Below are 21372 nucleotides of genomic sequence, written 5' to 3'. Positions count from 1 at the left end.
TTTTGACCTTGTGGGGACATTTTGTCGGTCCCCATGAGGAAAACAGCTTATAAATCATACTAAATTATGTTTTTTGAAAATGTAAAAATGCAGAAAGTTTTCTGTGAGGTTTAGGTTTAGGGGTAGGGTTAGGTTTAGGGGATAGAATATAAAGTTTGTACAGTATAAAAACCATTATGTCTATGGGAAGTCCCCATAAAACATGGAAACACAACATGTGTGTGTGAGTGTGAGTGTGTGTGTGTGTGTGTGTGTGTGTGTGTGTGTGTGTGTGTGAGAATGTGTGTGTGTGTGTGTGTGTGTGTGTGTGTGTGTGTGTGTGTGTGTGTGTGTGTGTGTGTGAGCGTGTGTATACTCACGTCTGTGTCTGGCCCTTTATCAGCTCCAGGGCAAGAGAACGTGACAAATTCATGGCAGCGTTTATGGACCACAAAACAGCACACTGAAACATCAAGAAATAGAGAGAGATGTTAGACTCACATTAGACATGAACTGAACACATGTCAATACTCAGTGGGGTAACTTATGATAGGGCGCACGCACACACCCAATCACAGCCTACATTAATAAACTACATTAAGTATTCAATATCACTATTATATGTCTCCAACAAGTAGATCCTCTCAAGGCACCTGTTCAGAAACTATGGGAACTGAAATGTCTTAAAATGTCCTCCTTAAATAGTACAAACAAAACAAAAGTAAAAAAAAAACTGTAAACCTTAATTTTGTAATTACTGGAAATATCAAGTTTTGGACTAAAAACTCAAATGTTTATCAAACGTTAATTGAACATATTTATCTTAAAAATCCCTAGACTGTAGATTTTAAGTGTTAATAACTCAAACTATTGAATACAACACTGAGGCCATGGGGAATACCCACAATCCCTTGCAGCTTAAATCATTTAAACATGTTTCTTTGGGGAACATATGGGGGCATTTCAATAGTTGTTATTAAGAATTCATAGAGGTTTAAGCTCTTTTGAAGTGTAATTTGTGTTGTTTGTTGCAAATAGTAGTTTGGCGTGATGTCACCATTAGGGTGATCGGTGTCCCCTTCCTCCTGTCCCAGTTCTCCCTGAAACCCCAGTACAGCTATATGTGCACTTCTGTGGAGAATAACGTTTATTTAACGACTGACCTAGAACCAGTTATCACTTTCATTTGACCTGTGCTGTTGTATGATCTAAACAACTGTAGAAATTACAACATTTAAACAGCAGAGTTCATTTACTTGCATCTAGTTACCCTAAATAATTAAGTTCACTCAACAGGAACAAGTTAATTGAACTTAAATACTCAAGTTTTAGGAGATCTCAGTGGTATAGACCTTATTCACGCTAGCGCCATCTTTGATTTCTGATGGGAGTGAAAATGAGGCTGTGAGGGAACGACACGAACGGTATAAATCTGTAAAATCTCCTCGATCACATCTGAGCTTCCACAACTCATGTTGTCTGGAGTTCTCTGTGTGCTGAATGTGCTTAGAATGATATTTTAACAATGTTCTGTCTGTGGAACGATCCAAAAACCCTTTAAACTGCAGTAGAGCCCATTGAAGAGACTGTAAGTCTTTCCCTCACAGCCTCACTAGTGGCGCTAGCGTGAATAAGGTCTGTTGAGGGAACGAGTTTACTCAGTCAAATGAGTGCAACTGATTATCTTATTAGGGTTTTCAGTGTACCGTTCATTATATTGGTTTATTTCAGGGAGACTGCATTTCAAACAATAAAGACACATAATAAATCAATTGTACCATTACTACAGTTCATCATAAACATATCCATAATTACAGATTCTTTACTGTCAGTCTGTTAATCGCACCATTCTCTCGAGTTTCTGCAACATAAGTACAAAGCACCATGTTTGCATGTAAGTTTCAGGACTGAAAAACAATATCATGAGATTGAAGTACTTCGACACATTACTGTAGTTTGCTTTTGACCATGGAAAACATTAAGATGTTGATGTTGTGTTCCTGGGTTTGTCTGCACAGCCTTCTGAAGGATCTTGCTTTTTAAAGAAAGCACAAATATTCCAATTAGTCTCTGAATGAATATAAAAACTGTGTGGCAGAACACAATCGGTAGCCACTCTATTTTGTTACGCTGTTGACCAATTACAGATCCTTTTTGACTAACTATTTAAGGTGGGATATCGTCAAGTCGAAGGAATCGGAAGTGAACTCGTGACGTGAGAAAGACGTTGCTACGGAGATGTACGCCGTCTGTGAGTGAAAGGTGAGAGGAGTTGCGTGCCACGCTGCGAAACATGAGTCTGCTTGGAAGAGAAGTGTGAATGGAAGCGAGCAGTGACCATATCTCATATGCATAATAACTATAAAAGAATGATCAAAATGCAGTTTAAAATAATCATACCACAGGACATATCCATATATATCCATGTTTAATTTAAACTACCACCTTCAACTCAATCTAAGAAAGACTGAGCTCCTCAATACAACAACAGCACTGTGCAGTGGGATAATCTACAATAACACCTTCCAAAATGGTCAAAAATCAAAGAGTAACTATTGACAACTAATTCAAGTTCATCGACCACATCTCAAAGACTGCAAGATCATTTAGATTCTACAATATCATGAAGATGAGACCCTTTCCTCTCTGTACATGCCACACAACTGCTCATTCAGTCACGTGTCATAACTAGACTGGACTACTGTAACGCTCTCATTGCAGAACTCGCTGCATGTGCTATTAGACCTCTCCAAATGATCCAGAATGCAGCAGCACGTCTGGTCTTTAATGAACCAAAGAGAGCACATGTTACACCCCTCCTCGTCTCTCTCCACTGGCTGCCGGTTGATGCACGTATTAAATTCAAGGCTCTGATGCTGCATACAGAACAGTCACTGGGTCTGCTCCAACATACCTAAAATAATTTCTGCAGATCTACACTCCCGCCAGAAGCCTGCAAACGAGCGACGTCTTTTCATATCAACACAAAAGGCCCCAAATCGCTTTTCCGGACTTTTGCTTCACTATACCTCAATGGAGGAACGACCTTCCCAACTCCATCTGTGAAGCGGACTCCCTCTCTGTCTTCAAAAACAGCTAAAGAGGCATCTGTTCATGAGCACTTGACACATACAGTATAATGAGGAACATAGATAAACTAGTTGATCCCACTGATGTACTAGTTGGTTGTTAAGACTAGTCGACCATCATGATCCTTAATGTGTTAGCATGGTGGCTAAGCAGGCAGCACAGCATTTGGATAGTCCTCATTGTACTGTATGTACACATCAGTAATGAGCTTGCATAGTAAACATAGAGTCGTCTTTAAATCAACAATCATAAACTACATCCTCTTCCTTTAAATGATGCCTGTTTGTACAGAATGGGTGTGTTTAAAGGCCTATCACACCAAAATTGAGACAGATTTGCGAGATGAACGGTCAACGAAAGACGAACTTTTGAACGTACAGCCATAAAACATTCAACATAATATATCAAATCTTGCGATGTCAAGTTGTCGAGATGGGGGTTGATATGTGGCAATGTGTTTCGCTGTCCCCTTCGGCATACCGCAGCACCGTTTCACCATTACCGCTGGTATAAATATCATATCATACGCATTTCTTCAGACCTACTCTACGTCCAAGGCCTCTTCTCTGTTCGAAAAAACACCACCTATCCTAAAACCAATCCCCCAGCTGATTAAATAGGAGAGCAACGGGAGATGTGTTCATACTAAGTGTGTTAAATCTTTTATTTGGCCATTTTAAAAGCCAGCTTCTAAAGTTTGAGCTGATGGGGCGATAATGTGGAGGATATAATAACACGCTGCCACTGTTGGCATTAATATTTCACCCAAATGGGCAGGAAACGCAGTGTTCACTGCAGGGTGCTGACACACAGAAAGTGCGCTGCTATCAGAAGAGTATTGAGAGGTTTCATCACGTGTCTTCTCAAGAGATGTATGAGTTGTCAGACAGCGCTGTGTGCGGTGATTCACTAACACATAGAGCACAGTTTAACTGCTGACAAGCTTTTCTAATACACAGTGTAATCATTTCATTACCCCCTTTAATATCACCTGAGAAAACACAGGTAAATTGATTTAATATTGACCGAGTCTCGGCCAAGAACAACACTCAAAGAAAAACAACAACATCCGCCCTGGTGGCACCGGGACAGTAGACCATCCTTTGACAAACACTTCTGTCATCTCTGTATACATTACCAGTTACAGGCTTCAGTGTTAAACACACTATATAACCCAGACATACATGTGACAGAACTTCCTCCTTCACTCAATAGTTTAAATGATGAGGAAACGTCTCTACAGAACAATGAAACAGCACAAACATGAGAGATATTATAAACACATTATGTGCAACATTTAACATTTATTCTCAGTTTACACAGTTATCATTACTTTAGTACTAATATTATATCCTGTATTTAAAAAGGAATTAAAAAGTTTTCCCGCAGAGTGATTAAATCAGGGTCACTTCAATCTCTCCTCTGAGAACACAATACAAGTGTCTTGTGTGCTGTGATTGGCTCCAGTCTGTACAGAGACTCACATATTAAAATATTACTTTGTAACAGTCATCACATATGACATGCTCATTGGATGAGGGCATAAGAAGGGCAAATGTGAGAATACTGATCGGGGAGAAAACCAAAACCAAATTGAAGATAAAAGACCACCTTTGCACTGTGAACAACAGTCCGATCCGTTCACATCGTTCTATCACTGATGAACAATGTGTCAGCTCTGAATAAACAATCGGTGTCAGTGCGATCCCTCACGGACTGTCCCAAAGCTGTATCTTATCAGAGGAGCGTTATTAACCACCTCCACCCTGGGCCAAAGTCCTCAGAGGCAATAAAATCTCACATCCCAGTACTGGAACAAATGGATTGATCCCATTCATCATTCATACAGCAGTTATTTAAACTATCATTCCGCTAAAGAACATTTCTGCAAGTGTGATGAATGAAAGTAATACTCTCTCAATCACATTAGTTCAGGTACTGATAGGTGGTGAACGCCCCTTCAACAGCAGCTGAACATTTCATCCTTTCTGGATTAACTGGGAGAAAAGGTTTAATCATACATTTAATTAGAAATAAATATATTTCCTCTTCATGAAACGGGTTCAAATAAGAAGGATTTTTGGTAGTAATCCATGCTCGTCTGAAAGCGGAGAAGGGTTCCTCGGGCAACATTGCGCTTGTGAGTAACACACAGTATTAACCTGACCTGCACAGGTGTGTATCATGCTGAAAATCCACCTGTGCTCAGATGGAATCATGATTATAGGTCAGAGATTATTTACTATATTTCTATGCATTTATGTACTAGAACTACTTAGTATTTATTTCTTTTTCCACCATGTTTTTGCAGTTACGTTCCAACCGGTGTGATGTGCGGTTTGTGAGAGGGACTGAAGTGATTATCAGATTATCAGCTGCTCAAATAATCTTTTCAACATCACAATATCTTTATTCTTTTATTACAAATATAAAGAATAAAGGCGTTACATCAGAGCGGATTTTTTTGATGCAGCAGTGTTTTCTGACATCAAACAGTCCAGAATCCCATGATGCATTGCAATGTAAACAATATGGCAACGCCCATCGGTAACAGTGTTCACGATCACATCTTCGTATCAATCATCTAACATAATCAATCAAACATCTAAAAATCACATTATTTGTTCGATAATATATAATGTTGTATTAAAGATCCACGGGATCAGTCTGAGCAGGACAAACACGTCATATTTACATGTCTATCCCTTTTCACAACACATCGTTTCAAAGCAGCTTCACAGAAAATGATGCTATTAATGACCTCATTGTGAGGTTATAATGAATTATGAGATTAAAAAGCATGCCTTTAAAATCATTGTCGTTAGACCCGCAGTGAGCAAGCCAATGGTGACTGTATGAACAAAAAACTCCATAAGATCCAAATAATGGAGAAAATCCCTTCAGGAGAGACCAGGCTCGCCACCATCACCTTTCAGCTTCATAAACAGCCCTGATGTGTGACATATTTGTGTTTTTTACAGATATATACGCATACACGATGAACAAACTTGCAAATCGCTGATTTCTGTATTCTGTATTGCGTTTTCTAAAGCCAAACCAATTCCACCCCACAGAGGACGCACTTCCTTCATAATCTCCTCTTATCTTCTCCTTCAAATGAATTTGAGGAATGAGCAGTCCCACCGCCTCCATTTATCCGGCAGAGTGAGTGTTATGTGCTGTACACATTTCTCATGTGTCAATTTAGTGTTACCACGAGACAATCCAAAATATATACCTAACCCTGTCTACAGGTATATTTCTATGGGCAACAGAAGGTTTAACTCTTATCAAAACAAAATGAATCGATTATTAACCCGTTACCAGAATTTAAATCTTATTGAAAAGGGATTTCATTCCCATTTCATGGTCATTTTGTTAGTCTGGAGTCTTGCACCAACTTCTCTATTCCAGCTTCAGTCAAATCTAGATTACCGAACACTTACTGCTAATACATGCAAATAAATGTAGGATATGCCTCGAGGGGAATTTGTTTGGATTGTAGGAGAGGTCTCAAATATACAGTAGGTAGAAGACCAGCACGTGTTATATAACACATGTCTTCACATCATGTCACATTTATAAGCATGTATTCCACTGAAAGCATCATGTCGAGGACTTTCCCATTTATTCTGTTGCAATACATTTCTGCTTCAACATCAGAAAATGACATAATTATGAATGTGTATCAGATTGAGACGGCTTTCAGGTTTTTAAACATCAGACTGTGAAAGAAACACTTGCGACCCCAGAGCTGCAGAACAGTTACTTTGTGTTTGAAAGGGAACTCACTGTACGCATTTACACTGTTAGACACTCGGAGATCTGTGAGAGGTGAAATCAGAAACCTTGTCCTTGTAACAGTTTGCCCACACTGATACGACAACAAATGGCAACAAAACTTTTGGCCTTGGTGTTATTTAGTAAATGACTGGGTCACGTCCTGCTCATTAACACCAAGTGTTTTATTTGCAGAACCCCAGGCCTACCCCTGCCCGATCTCTCCATCATCAACCCTCTACAAGTAAATCACTCACAAAAGCCACCAAACTTCATGCTTTGCAACTAGAAAATGTGCGGAGCAGGGCCTCTGGGTTTGTGGGGACATTGCAAAGCACACAGAAATAAGCACTCTATAGCTCGCAGATGGATAATCATGTATCCAAGAACTTTCCCCCCCCAACATGATGTTCAAAACATACATTAATGTATAAGAAGTGTGAAAGTCAGCATTTCTTCACTATATCAAGTTTTACACAATTTTAATCACCTTTCAACTTTTTTGTAGACGTACAAATGAACTAGTCTCAATTAAAGCTGCTGTATGAACGATTTTTTCGTTAAAAATGAACAAATTGCCATTATTGTTTGAGTACATAAACAATCAGTGTTGAGAACAATGCCCTTACCTACCACACTATGGTAAGCCTATACAAATCATTTGTGTTTTGAGCTGTCGGGTTTGATTTGGCACAAAATTGCAGACTTATGATGTACATCCTTGCGTCATTATGTCATGTTCGTGAACTCCTCACATGCCCATAAAATGATGCTTCATCATCACACTTGTAGTAAAAACATTCAACAGGTGTGTTGTTTTACTTAAAGACTAACATCTGTTTATTTGTGCACAGAATAGAGTTACAGATGATATAAACAGATGTTTGGAGCAGCGGCAACTTCCTTGCTGAGCCTTTCAGGTGATGTCCATATAGGACTGGTTTTGCTGTGGATCTAGATACTCGTCCACCTGTTTCCTCCAGCATCTTCACAAGGTCCTTTGCTGTTGTTCTGGGGTTGATTTGCACTTTTCACACAAACTACGTTCATCTCTAGGAGACAGAATGCGTCTCCTTCCTGAGCGGTGTGATGACTGTGTGGTCACATGGTGTTTATAATTGTGTAATATTGTTTGTACAGATGAATAGCATTTGCTGTCTTGAGCATTTGGATGAACCAGACTTGAGAAGGTCCCCAATGTTTTTCTGAGGTCTTGGCTGATTCCTTAGGCCTTAAAATACATCCACAGGTACACCTCCTATCAGAATCTAATTGGCTAACTGTCTAAAGGCTTGACATCATTTCTGGAATTTTCCAATCTGCTTAAAGACACAGTTAACTTAGTGTGTGTAAACTTCTGACCCGCTGGAATTGTGATTATAGTCAATTAAAGTGAAACAATCGGTCTGTAAATAATTGATGGAAGAATTACTCGTGTCATGCACAAAGTAGATGTCCTAAACGACTTGCTGAAACTATAGTTTGCTAATATTAAATCTGTGGAGTGGTTAAAAACGAGTTTTAATGACTTCAACCAAAGTGTATGTAAACTTCTGACTTCAACTGTACAACCTTATTGCAAAGTGCTATTGAATGTCTTAAAATGGAAAATACTGTCATCACTGTCATTTTAATTGACTGTCTTTGCATTTCAGTGATTCAGTGCTGTAATTAAGACCATTAAAGTAAAAAGGGAAAATTATTGTGAAATCTAATCATTCACTACAGCCAGTCCAGGACATGCAGTGAAATATATGGCTTTATTTTCAGTATTTCAAGATGAATTAAATGAACCCGTGCAACAAACTTATCTCACCGCTTCTTAAAAATGAATCACCCCCCTGCACCCCCCACCATGCAGGGGAGACACAGACCCAGATCTGGCGTCTGTCCCAGATTAATGACTTAATGAAACTCAGCATGGCAGACCTCACGATTGATCTCAATGCAGATTTTTCCCAGAGGTGCATCTGTTTATAGGGCTGACTGTGTTCCCAGGCTTCTCACACCGTCTATCCCACATGACAAACACATCTCGCAAAACATATCTGATTTACTTGCACTGACATGGACTCCCATCTCACTTTGAATAAAAGTGTGCACTGAATCATAAATGTTAACACAATTCATACATTTATTGAATCAGGTGAGGGGTTTTGTGGGCAAGAAGCTGAATGTTTTGTTCTTTGAAATCTCAGTTTATGAACACAATGTGCTGTGTCGGGGAGTTTGGATTTATGGCTCATTCTTTATTAAGGGTGATCATGACTCCAGCGGTCCAGACAGCGCTGCAGTTAAATGTGGCCCATGAGGTTGATGGAGAATGCAGGTAATCAGTCTGCAGTCAGATAAATGACCGTGGCTGAGGTGATTTATTTACTATGAGATGAATGTGACTCCACAGCACTGTGCTACTAATAACCAGTCTTTACCTCTATTTTATTATTGAACATTTACACTCTCTTTCGACTGAATTAAACATGGATGCATCTGATCTAAAGTCATCCACACATCTTACAAGAACAAGTTTATTTAATAAATCTGTCCTGTCTGTCTGTCGTCAATTTCTCCTCGATCTCTTATGATAGGATGTCTGCTGTAGCAGTGCAGTAATGTTATTCAGTGGTTTGTCCTGGTCAGCTGGCTGCTCTCTTCAGGTTGAATAATGACCCATGATCAACCCTCTACGGACACGCTGGAGGAACAATCACCAATTGCTTGTCAATTTGAGTTTTTAGTTGCCAGATTTTTGACCAGACATGCAAGCATAATGCAACTGGAGTGGAAACAGGGGAAAAGCAAACCTGGATGCGTCTTCACACAAAATCATTCATCATTTTAGCTTTTTTTTTAAAGTACAAAGATATAAATTTGATATGGTTCATGAAACTGTATAAATAATAATGATACAGCTGTCACGGTTTCAAATTCTATGTCAGCTACAGATTTTAACTAAATATTTACAAGGTTAGACCCTAAAAATGAAAATAGAATTCTGCATCTTGCAACAGTGTCAACACACCCCTGCATAAACGCTGCAGGAACAAGCATTTATCAAATTAAATATTTAGTGTTTTCTGGAGATAAAATATTTAAAAATGTATGATTGTCTGTTTGACCTCTTCACACATGAGTTCTTGTACTGACTATTCTCCCAAAAGATACAAAAATTATTGCAGGAGTGGTGGTGGTGTAGTGGGCTAAAGCACATAACTGTAATCAGAAGGTTGCTGGTTTGATCCCCACAGTCACCACCATTGTGTCCTTGAGTAAGACACTTAACTCCAGGTTGCTCCGGGGGGATTGTCCCTGTAATAAGTGCTCTGTATAATACATTGGTACTCAGAAGGTTGCTGGTTTGATCCCCACAGTCACCACCATTGTGTCCTTGAGTAAGACACTTAACTCCAGGTTGCTCCGGGGGGATTGTCCCTGTAATAAGTGCACTGTAAGTCACTTTGGATAAAAGCATCTGCCAAATGCATAAATGTAAAATGTTAATGTACACTTCGCAGCAGACGCAGTTTAGTAATTATATATTATTAATTAGATTTTTGTGAGTTCAATGAGTTTTTAACCGATATGGGTTTAATGGCCAATGCCGATACCCAGAGAGCAGGGTGTTCGAAAGGACGATATAATGGTGATATATCACCCAATTTGGTGATATTTTATAATAACTTTTATTAAGAAATCATTAACATGTATAACTAAAATGCTTAAAGCTACACTATTGTAAGTGTTTTTAGTTAGAAATGAAGTAAATGTCATTGAGTAAGTACACCAACAACCGTCTTCCAAACGGTGTTTTTGCTGCACCCTGATTCACTACAGTAAGTGTACACTAGAGATTTTATTTACCACTGTAGGGACAGATTTGCACAACATCGCAGACATACGCAGTCCTTGCGTGTAAATAAAGAAGGTCCGGCTGTGTCGCGAGTGCAACAGCTGTTCAGCAGCGGGGTGAATCACTCTCCTCATAGATTTTAAACGGTTTTATCTGTGGTGAAGTTGTTTACCTGCTGTAATGTGTGGGTCTGTTTTCTGGTTGTTATGGTTTAATGAATCGAATGTGTACTGATCGCGATGTGTTTATCAGTTTCTGTTAAATGTTTACTGAAATTCATGACTTTATATATATATATATATTAAAATACTTAATTACAGCGGTGGCAAGAAATATTGGCACTCTTGGTAAATATATGAAAATATGTCTTTATTATTTATCCTTTTGATCGTTCATTCAGAATATTCAAAAAAATCCATCCTCTAACAGATATCAAACATTTCCAAACACAACATAAAAAACTAATATTTTTGTGGCACCCTTTAATTGAATACTTGTTAAGATAACAGCTCCGAGTCTTCTCCAATAATCCCTGATGAGGTTGGAGAACACAAGGCAAGTGATCTGAGATCATTCCTCCACACAGAATCTCCAGATCCTTCAAATCCAGAGGTCCATGCTGGTGGTCTTTCCCCTTCAGTTCACCACACAGGTGTTCTATGGGGTTCAGGTCAGGGCACTGGGGTGGCCATGGCAGAACCTTGAATTCATGGTCAGTAAACCATTTTTGTGTGGATTCTGATGCGTGTTTTGGATCATTGTCCAGCTGGAAAAGCCAAACATGGCCCATTTTAGGTTTTCTGGTACTTTTCTGGAGTTATATAGTGTAGCTTTATCTAATGTTAACGAACACCTTGTTGTAAAGGGTTAATGATTATTCTTTACATGACCACAGCTTGTTCTCATCAACGTTTATCATACTCATGTTAAAGGGACAGTACACCCAAAAATGGCAATTGTCATCATTCGTTGGGTTTACATCTTAATGCATTTTTTAAGTGCATTTCTAAAAATAAGACTAAAGAAAATGTGAATACCGTAATTTCCGGACTATAAACCGCAACTTTTTTCCCACACTTTGAACTTCGCGGCTTATACAATGACGCGGCTAATATATGGATTTTTCCCGCTTTCAAATTTTATTAAAAAAAAAAAAAAAACATTCTGTGACGTGCTCAGTTTTTTGGCGGCGTGAAGCTTTCATTAGACCAATGAAATTGCCGAACGGGTTAAGGTCAAACAACTTTTTTTGTTTACTGTTTAGATTAAATCAAGCGCGCTCAAACTTCCCATCATTCTGATTACGGTAGTCATTTTGTCACCCTCACCATGGCAAAGACATGGAGAAACGCATATGATGCTACTTTCAAGTTGAAGGTGATTGATCTGGCTGTTGGAAAAGGAAATAGAGCTGCTGCACGGGAGCTTGGTCTTAATGAGTCGATGATAAGACGCTGGAAACAGCAGCGTGAGGAATTGACTCAGTGCAAAAGACAACTAAATCTGAGGCTATACTCCGACACCGAAGGAGATGACTTCAGTGGTTTCAGTGCACAGGACGAGGAAGATAGTGACCAATGACTTTCTTGGTAGGCTACTGTTTACTGCAAATGTTTTATTACAAGCCGTGTGTGGCAGCGGGGGCGTGGTCAAGCGCCCGTCCGGGAGAGAAAAGCTGTAAGGGCGCTTACACCTGAGCTAAATTATGTCTAACACCGGTGTCTAATTTCAAGTGCCCTGCTTCACATGTCCTTGGGAAAACTGTCACATGGGCACCAGTGTGACAGTTTTCAGCAGGGCACTTGACGTTCCAGGTAAGGCTTTTAATGGCCACAGCAATGTTTAATCAATTTTATAAAGTTTCTCAATTCTTCTATGTGCCAACACTAGACTGACGTGTGTCACTCTCTCAGCTCTGTGGCTGCTGCCTTTTTATGCCGCTCTCCCCATGCTTACTGAAATTAGACACCGGTGTTAGACATAATTTAGCTCAGGTGTAAGCGCCTTACCGCTTTTCTCTCCCGGACGGGCGCTTGACCACGCCCCGCTGCCACACCGTGTTTCAGTTAAAGCCTGAGTAAAGTTCATTTGTTTCAATGTACCGGTAGGCACCTGCGGCTTATAGACAGGTGCGGCTTATTTATGTTCAAAATAATATTTTATTTAAAAATCAGTGGGTGCGGCTTATATTCAGGTGCGCTCAATAGTCCGGAAATTACGGTAATTGTGCATTATCATCCATATGTTATGTGCATTATCTTACAGGAGCCCCCTTGTCATGACGGAGCAGCCGAATGATTTCCTTGCCACAAGGAGGGTTGGATTTGCAGTATTGGGGAAATTCTACATTGTTTTATTAAATGCAGCCTGGAGAATGAGTGCAATATGTAAAGAGGGCTGAAATAGTTGCTATTCCCATACGCCACCAGCATCTGTATACCTGTGAACGCCCGCCCTCAAAACTGTTCTAGTGAACTGTGAGGACCCACTGACGGCTTTCAATGGGTTCCCAGTGCTGGAGCGAAGAATTGGTGATGAATTTGTCAATGAACGAGCGGCGCCAAGTGGTTCCGCCATAAAGTCCATTTTACGATCGTTCCCTTTCTCTGTTCTTCTGTGGTGAATGAGCTTCCAACATCCACATGATCTGCTGATACCATCTCAACATTCAAGAACCAGCTGAAGAACCTGTTCTACGAGCACTTAACCAGTCCACACTACTCCAGCCACTTTGGAAGTGCGATTCTGCAGATATCGTTGGCTTTTGAATGACAAATTGCTTGTTATGTTCCTCATTTGTAAGTTGCTTTGGATAAAAGGGTCTGCCAAATGACTAAATGTAAATGTATTTATTAAGGTGAGAAATGTTTGATTTGTGATTGGATGCCCATTGTAAACAACTTGCCCTTCCATTCTAGCACTGCATTTTCATAACATGTATAATTGGCATCGCAATTTTGTGCCAAGTGTGAAACGTTGCTTAACGCAGGGTTAAAAGTAGTCTTAACCTGGGGTTTAAAATGATGTTAAGACAGTGTAAAGTTTAGAGTGAAAAGCCCTTTTTGTGTATTTTAAGATGCAGCTGTGGTTCTTGGTTTGGCAGATCAATTGCACCTCACTGAACCCTCATCACTGAGAAGGGCTAATGGTCACAAAGACTGTTCTGTGGGTTACTATAGCAACCTTGGCTTTTGTCTCCTGATAACAGCACAACTTTAAACAGATTATCAGGTCAGGAAAAAAAAAAGACATTTCCTCCATCTCAAGGCCATTGTTTTTTTTTTTTTTGGTCATTTGTAAGTTGACATCTTTCTCTAATATATGTAATTATCGTGCATTGTGCTGTGCCCTCCAGCAGCTCCCCAGGGATGGCCATCAGAAGCACCGGGACTTCTCCCAGTTGGCCGGTCTAGTTGTATAAAACAATTAAGCGCTGCCCTTTTCTGTTGAGCATGGGAAACAGCAAAACCCAAAAACTCAGAAAGCATGAAACCAGCAACTGGCTGGTTCACTCAGCAGTGATTGTGTAGTGTTGTGGTGGAGTATTCACGGAGATCTTTCACTACATGTTGAGAGTAAAAGTTATTCTGTGTAATGCTCAAGGACGAGATCCACGCCGACCGTTTCTCACTCGTTTCAAACCCTTTCTGTTCTTTACTCAAAACAACTACAAAATAAAACATTTAATTCCACCCATGTATCGGCCAGATGAGGTCAAGCCGTTCGAGTCCTCTCTCGTTAACATGCTCATTTAAAGGCGCTGTTTTTTTCTTAAAGAGACAGTACCGGTTTTAGCACATGTTCAACAAATCAATGTAAATACTTGGAAATAGTACAAATTATGCATTTTAACAATAAATATATAACAAAAATAATATATGAAATATAAAATCTTATTTATTGATTGAACATTTATTTGTTCATTTTTAAATAGCCAAATCGTGACCAAAATGATGAAAAGTAATAAAATATAATTAGTAAAATGTATATTTTCCTAATGATCCTAGTTAAAATGTTCCCTGTATAATTAACAGCATTAGCCCTCACTGGGGTTATCAACACAATTACTATTGAATTACATCATTATTTATTTTTAAACAGAATTCACAATCATATTTAATCTTTAATTCTGTTAATGTCTGATCTTCTGTAAAGCTGCTTTGAAACGAGGTGTGTTGTGAAAGCGTTATATAAATAAATGACTTGATAAACTTCATTCAACCAGATTCCAGCATTTCATGTTGAAGTACAATAACTAACCGAATAAAGGCTCGGCATGTTAGAACATGATTCAGTTGGGGTTAGCTGAAACCCTGCTGGAGCGCACTTCCAAGGGAAAGCTATATTATCATCATATGTCATTGCACAGGCTGGGAATGCCAGGAGAAATCAGCGGTCCGGCTTGCAGAGCGCTTCTCGGAGAAACAGAAGCTGAAGGAGGCCGTGGCATCATTGGAACTCACTGGTTAAGTGATTCTCTGTGTGCAAAACATAGAGGCAGCCAACAACCAAACTCGTGTTAACTGGCACTCAGTGCCATGCTTTCCTCACACATTACAACTCGCCATGATTGATGGAAATTACGTTTACATATATCGGGTCATCACTGCTGCTGGGAGACATGTGAAGCACATTAATCGTAGCACTGTAGGATAAACCGGTACAGATGACACTACCTCCACATCACCTGACACAGTCTTGCAAGACAGGATGAAACGGTCAGTGACATGTTTGACCGGCACGTGGAACTAAAGTGGGGGAAGCTGATTGGGTTCATTAAGGACAATTTTAGAAGGGTCAGACCAGATCATTGTAAAGAGTCTAAGCTTTATAATGTTGCATGTTTTGTGAAGATCAAGCAAGCGGTCGTTGAATAACACAAAACAACTTTATTGCAACTGAAGTCGAAACTTGTCTTGGACCACATCGGCAACATTTACAACAAACATTAAGAACAAATACAATAAAATTCTGAAAACAGTTCTAATGAAATAAATAATTATGTCTGTCTGCCATAAGACCATCATTTATTTTATTTTCATGTTCAGATGTTCAAGAGGTTAATCGATCATTCATTTAAATGATGATGGATTGTGGGAAGTTGTGGGAAACTGACACCCCTAATTAGAAGAATAGAAATATGGAAAACATTCTGTTGCATTAAGTGCGTCCTTGTTGAATGTTCGGCGTATTTCCATGACAGTGACACGCTTCATTTATATGCATGAAACATGTGATACTGTCAGAATTTGGATGAACACTTTCATTTACTGACACACAAATCATGGCTAGTATTTACACATCCCTTCTTGTCGATTATGAAAAATTGCACCAAAAGTGATCGTGTCACTTTAGAAGACATTCATTTAACCGCTGGAGTCGTATGGATGATGTTTATACTGACTGTCTGAGAGTTTTGGAGCTTCAAAAGTCTGGTCACCATCCACTTGCATTATAAGGACCTGCTGAGATATTTCTCTATTATTCTTCAAATGTGTGGATGAGTAAATGATGAGACAATCATAATTTTTGGTTGGATTAACCCTTTAAAACATTTCTAAATTGAAAGTAAACAAAAATCTGATCAGAATAAGTGCAAAAAAAAAAAACTCCTAAACCAGATCCTCTCCAGTTTCCTCCACCGGCACCTTTTACAGTGACTTATAAATCAGTCTGTGACAACAGGTGCAAAAACACCAATAAGATCATAAACACAATTATAAATATGAACATAATAATAATCATTGAAAAATAAACCTATAGATAGTTTTTCACAAATCTCCTAAAGTTTAGTTTCATAAATCTGCAGCATTGATGGTCAGGGACATCATTTGATGTTCCTCAATAGCTGATTAACAGCTGCTGCTGGAATCTCCAAACTGTAAATGCAGGAACAGACGTGCTTCTCAAACGACCGATTCCTCAGGAAACAGCATTTGTGCCACTTCATTAACAAACACCCACAGATAGCACAAACACTCCCACACATGCCAACTTGTGCTTTGCGCTGGCACGAAAATTGCACTTTGAATTAGAGCTCTCGTAAAACTCAAATAAGAGACAGTGCACACTATTAATATTAGTATCGGAATTCATTTTGTTGACTGCATTAGCAAATTAATATTATTTTGTATTATTAATTCTATTATTATTCAAAGGCCCTTCTCTGCTTTTCATCCCCACAAATGCCTTGGGTCTCACTCTTAAGGGTATTGCTGCTAATGTGTGTCGCAGTATTTTAAATAATCGTCTTGTAAAACTGCCTCCTGGAGCACACTGTTCTTTTGAAAACAGAGTAAGAACTGTGGAAAAGAAAGGACAATCATCAAGACCACAGTTGTGCCTCAGGTGACAGAACACACAGCTACTAAATCTGGTTTGCTAGGTGAATGATTGCGCTACGTGATGTGAATGGTGGCAGTATATACATCAGTTCACTAGCAGCACAAAATGTAATGATGCAGATCTGCTTTAACAGGAAACCAAAAGGATTTCATTTGTACATTTGTTGAATGCATCATGTTGTGAGAGCTGCAGGAACACACACACTATCCATCCCCCTCTCTCCACCTGAAAGTGCAAGAATCCATGCTATGAGACAACACTCTCAGCAAAACTATATGCAATTACAGATTGTGCGGTCATTTTGTGTGGATGCATTAAACGGTTAATGTGTTTGCTCAGGCACACAGCTGTGATGCGTCCTAATGCAGAGCTAATGTGGCTCTTCTCTCAACACACAAGCCCCCTCCACACACGCATGTTAACAACACTGGAAAACTCAATAGCACCAGTGTAAATATCTGCTAATCCACAGCTCTACATGATCTTTCAGCCACGGGGTGGAAGAATAACTGACTGTCCAGCTGCTGCAGGCATTACGCTGCTATTAAGACTCCAATGGCCCATTACATGAGAAAGCAAAACCAATCAGGGTTATGACCAATAAGAAACATTTCAAAGAAAAAGCAGATTAGACTTCTCATTTCATCATGCTGTATGATACTTTTGGGCAAGTTTACTGTAGGGGTGGTAAAACGATGAATGATGGTGGTTTAGATTTTGATTCTTTAATTAACAAAGAAAGAATGGAAGCATATACTGACCGCACGTTCACGTGACCATGTGCCGCTACTGACCGCACGTTCACGTGACCGTGTGCACGTGACCGCGTGCCGCTACTGACCACACGTTCACGTGACCGTGTGCCGCTACTGACCGCACGTTCACATGACCGCGTGCCGCTACTGACCGCACGTTCACGTGACCGCGTGCAGCTACTGACCGCACGTTCACGTGACCGCGTGCAGCTACTGACCGCACGTTCACGTGACCGCGTGCAGCTACTGACCGCACGTTCACGTGACCGCGTGTTCATGTGACCGCGTGCAGCTACTGACCGCATGTTCACGTGACAAAGTGCAGTTAAAGACGTATTTATGCCTCTAAAATTATGCCAGCATGCCTTTTCCAAGAATTGTTTTAAATGTATTTCTGATTTGTTACATAATATCTGCTCAGTAGAAATCTGAAATGATCTCATCATTTGAGGGCAGTGAAAGTAATATGAATTGTGTTTCTCATTTCCAAATGATTCTTCATCAAAAGTACTGAAAGAATATTAAGATGTTCCAGAACCAGAATCGTTAAATTCCTTATGATTCCCATCACTACATTTGAGGATGCCTTTGAGGAGTGCATCAGTGGTGTTTTGGAGCAGAATCCAGAGCAAGCAACAGTTAGTAGACTCCAGTCCAAAGGGTAGATTTTAAAGCCAATTTCCATGCAGAATGTCAGGGCTGCTCAATTCATCCTATTTGAACTGTGGTCACAATTTTTGATTCCCATGGTTAATTAAGCATAACCATCTGCATTATTAGTTAGCTGGCAAGCAGACATTACAGGCAGGTAAAGTTGCAAATTTGTTATTCATTTTCATTATTTCAAATACATTTCTATACAAGTCTTCAGTAATCCTATGTGCAGCGAGGAGGAGATGAGAGCATTACACCATGTTGCCAACTCAAACTAAACACAGAAACACCACACACACACACACACACACACACACACACACATCAATAGTTTTCCCCCAAAATAAAGTCTTGAGATGATATAGCAATGCCACTATATAATTGTTCACTAACCGGCCACTTTATTAGGAACACCTGTACATCTATTTATTCATGTGATTATCTAATCAGCCAATCGTGTGGCTGTAGTGCATAAAATCATGCAGATACGGGTCAGGAGCTTCAGTTAATGTTCACAACAACCATCAGAATGGGGAAAACATGATCTCGGTGATTTTGGAGCGTGGCATGATTGTTGGTGTCAGACGGGCTGGTTTGAGTATTTCTGGGATGTTCACACACAACAGTCTCTAGAATTTACTCTGAATGGTGCCAAAAACACAAACCCATCCAGTGAGGGTCAGTTCTGTGGATGAAACACTTGTTGATGAGAGAGGTGAACGGAGAATGGTCAGAATGGTTTGAACTGATAAAGTCTACTGTAACTCAGATAACCACTCTGTACAATTGTGCTGAAGAATATCATCTCTGAGTGCACAACATGTCGAACATTGAGGCGGACGGGCTACAAAAGCAGAAGACCACGTCGGGTTCCACTTCTGTCAGCCAAGAACAGGAAACGGAGGCTGCAGTGGGCACCGACTGGAAAAACATTGCCCGTTCTGCTGCTGTAGCCCGTCCGCCTCGATGTTCGCCGTGTTTTACGTTCAGAAGTGCTGCTGAAACATGAGTTCAGCTCCAACCAGTCTGGCCATTCTCCTTTGACCTCGTCCACAGAATAATATAGAAAAAAAAAATAAAAAAACAAACAAATGACAGAATAATCTCAAGTTAAATTTGTGATTAAAATTGAGCAAAATAATCATTATTAATCCATTTAACCATTATCAGCAGCCCCACGGGATATATCAAAGTTTACTATTTCCAACACCGCAACAATCTTGCCCACTAACATCCTCTCCCTCGCACACATGTGTAAATGCATCCTGTCATTTCATCGTTTCTGACTAGTCTCAAATGACAAATGCACTATTGAAAATTACATCCAGCACTGAGTGCACTACTTACAATGATCATAATAATTTTTATGACTGTCTTTCAAAATAATATACAGCTTATGAACTTCATGACAAAAGCTCTTTCCCCGATAATCACATAATCCACTGATCTTTTAAGTACAGTCTATTCCTTTTATCCACCCCAACCCCCAGAAAGAGAGTTCGGACCCATTAGTAGAGAGTGAACTGTCCATATCAAAGTCTGAATATGATGGAGTGTCAGTCTGTCCGGTCCTGATGATAGCTTCTTATCTGGAGCTCTCAGTTCAAAGAGAGGGGAGCTTTCCAGAAGGTAAGCTATACACAATGTAATGTATGACTTTATGGTCAATTTACTTTATTGCATCCAAAGATGTCTGGTTGATCCCCCACACCTATCATATGAAAGCACAAGCTCTCATAGATCAGAGAGGATTAAAGACATGAACTGTGTGTGTCCAAACAATAAACCTCTTAATGCACAGGAATTGGGCCGTCACATCACATCGTTTGGGCTGATGATTACCTGCCATGCAGATTCCTGCAATTAAACATTTGATGGAGTAATTTAGTTGTTCATGTCACTGACAGCACACTAGCAAGGCATTCTCCTGGATAGACCAATCCATGTTTTGACTTCTGCTGGTTGGTTTTGGGGTAGTAAACATACATTGATATTTCCATAATGCTGGTAAGCCCATAATAAAGTACATCATCTTTAATATTAGCCAAGTGTCTACAGATTAGCATTTCTCACAATATTCCATCAAATTTTAGATCCCTTTATCAACATTTTTATTTAAACGTGCCAAACGTAAGACAGGTGTTTGTGAGTACAGTCAGAGACGCAAGACTGAATCTGAGCCCGCGTGATGTTCCTCTTGCAGACATGCTGGACTTCAGATATTCCTACAGTATTCCACTCGCTAGTGATGGAGTAGTAAAGCGATGAAGTTCAGCATCAAGATCCTTTGAGTGTTGAGAGTAAAGTTTGGTTTGACTAACGTGTAATGAGTGTCCAAAGACGAGATCCACGCAATCCATGCGTCATTGAATAATGTGTCTTTAATATCCTTTCTGTTCTTTACCGTCAGGCCTGGAGCAAACGTGTTTCGCTATCCCCATCAGCATATCACAGCCCCCTTCCACAGTCCACCGGGAAATACACCGGTTCTCCCGGTGGCCCGTCGATGGCCCGTCCACCTCTGCTTTAGGAGCTCGTCACATGAAGGGAGTTGAACAGATGTACATAACACAAGTAGAAGCGCATGACAAGATGATATCAGTGTTCCAATGGATGGCATTTGTTTGAACAGTTAATATTGTTTTTACAATCTTACATTTTCTACTTCAAATCCGAGGGTGATAAAATATTGCAGATACTATATTAATTAAACTGATTTGGATTTGATATATTGAGTAATATTATTATAAACTTTCCTCAAACTCAAACCAATACAATATAAGAATATAAAAGTAGAAAACAAACACTTCTTGCAGAAAATTAATATCAATAAATATTAAAACCTTCTTGCAAAACACAATAAAATCTGATTTATTGTGAAGTGCATCTTTTGGGTTTATAATATTCTTTTAAGAGTGA

General features: G+C 39.6%; 1 protein-coding gene across 2 annotated transcripts in view; it reads right to left on the bottom strand.

Annotated features, from left to right (window-relative positions):
- Positions 1-21372, bottom strand: part of prkcaa (protein kinase C, alpha, a) — a 117657-nt gene that overhangs the window by 79777 nt on the left and 16508 nt on the right. For both annotated transcript variants that reach the window (XM_052140957.1, XM_052140958.1), the window contains exon 3: positions 360-442. In XM_052140957.1, the coding sequence (XP_051996917.1) occupies positions 360-442 (83 nt within the window). The remainder of the gene's footprint in view (positions 1-359; positions 443-21372) is intronic.

This window comes from Xyrauchen texanus, chromosome 13 (assembly GCF_025860055.1).
Source record: "Xyrauchen texanus isolate HMW12.3.18 chromosome 13, RBS_HiC_50CHRs, whole genome shotgun sequence".
NCBI classification, from domain to species: domain Eukaryota; kingdom Metazoa; phylum Chordata; class Actinopteri; order Cypriniformes; family Catostomidae; genus Xyrauchen; species Xyrauchen texanus.
This window is presented reverse-complemented; position numbering and strand designations above follow the sequence as displayed.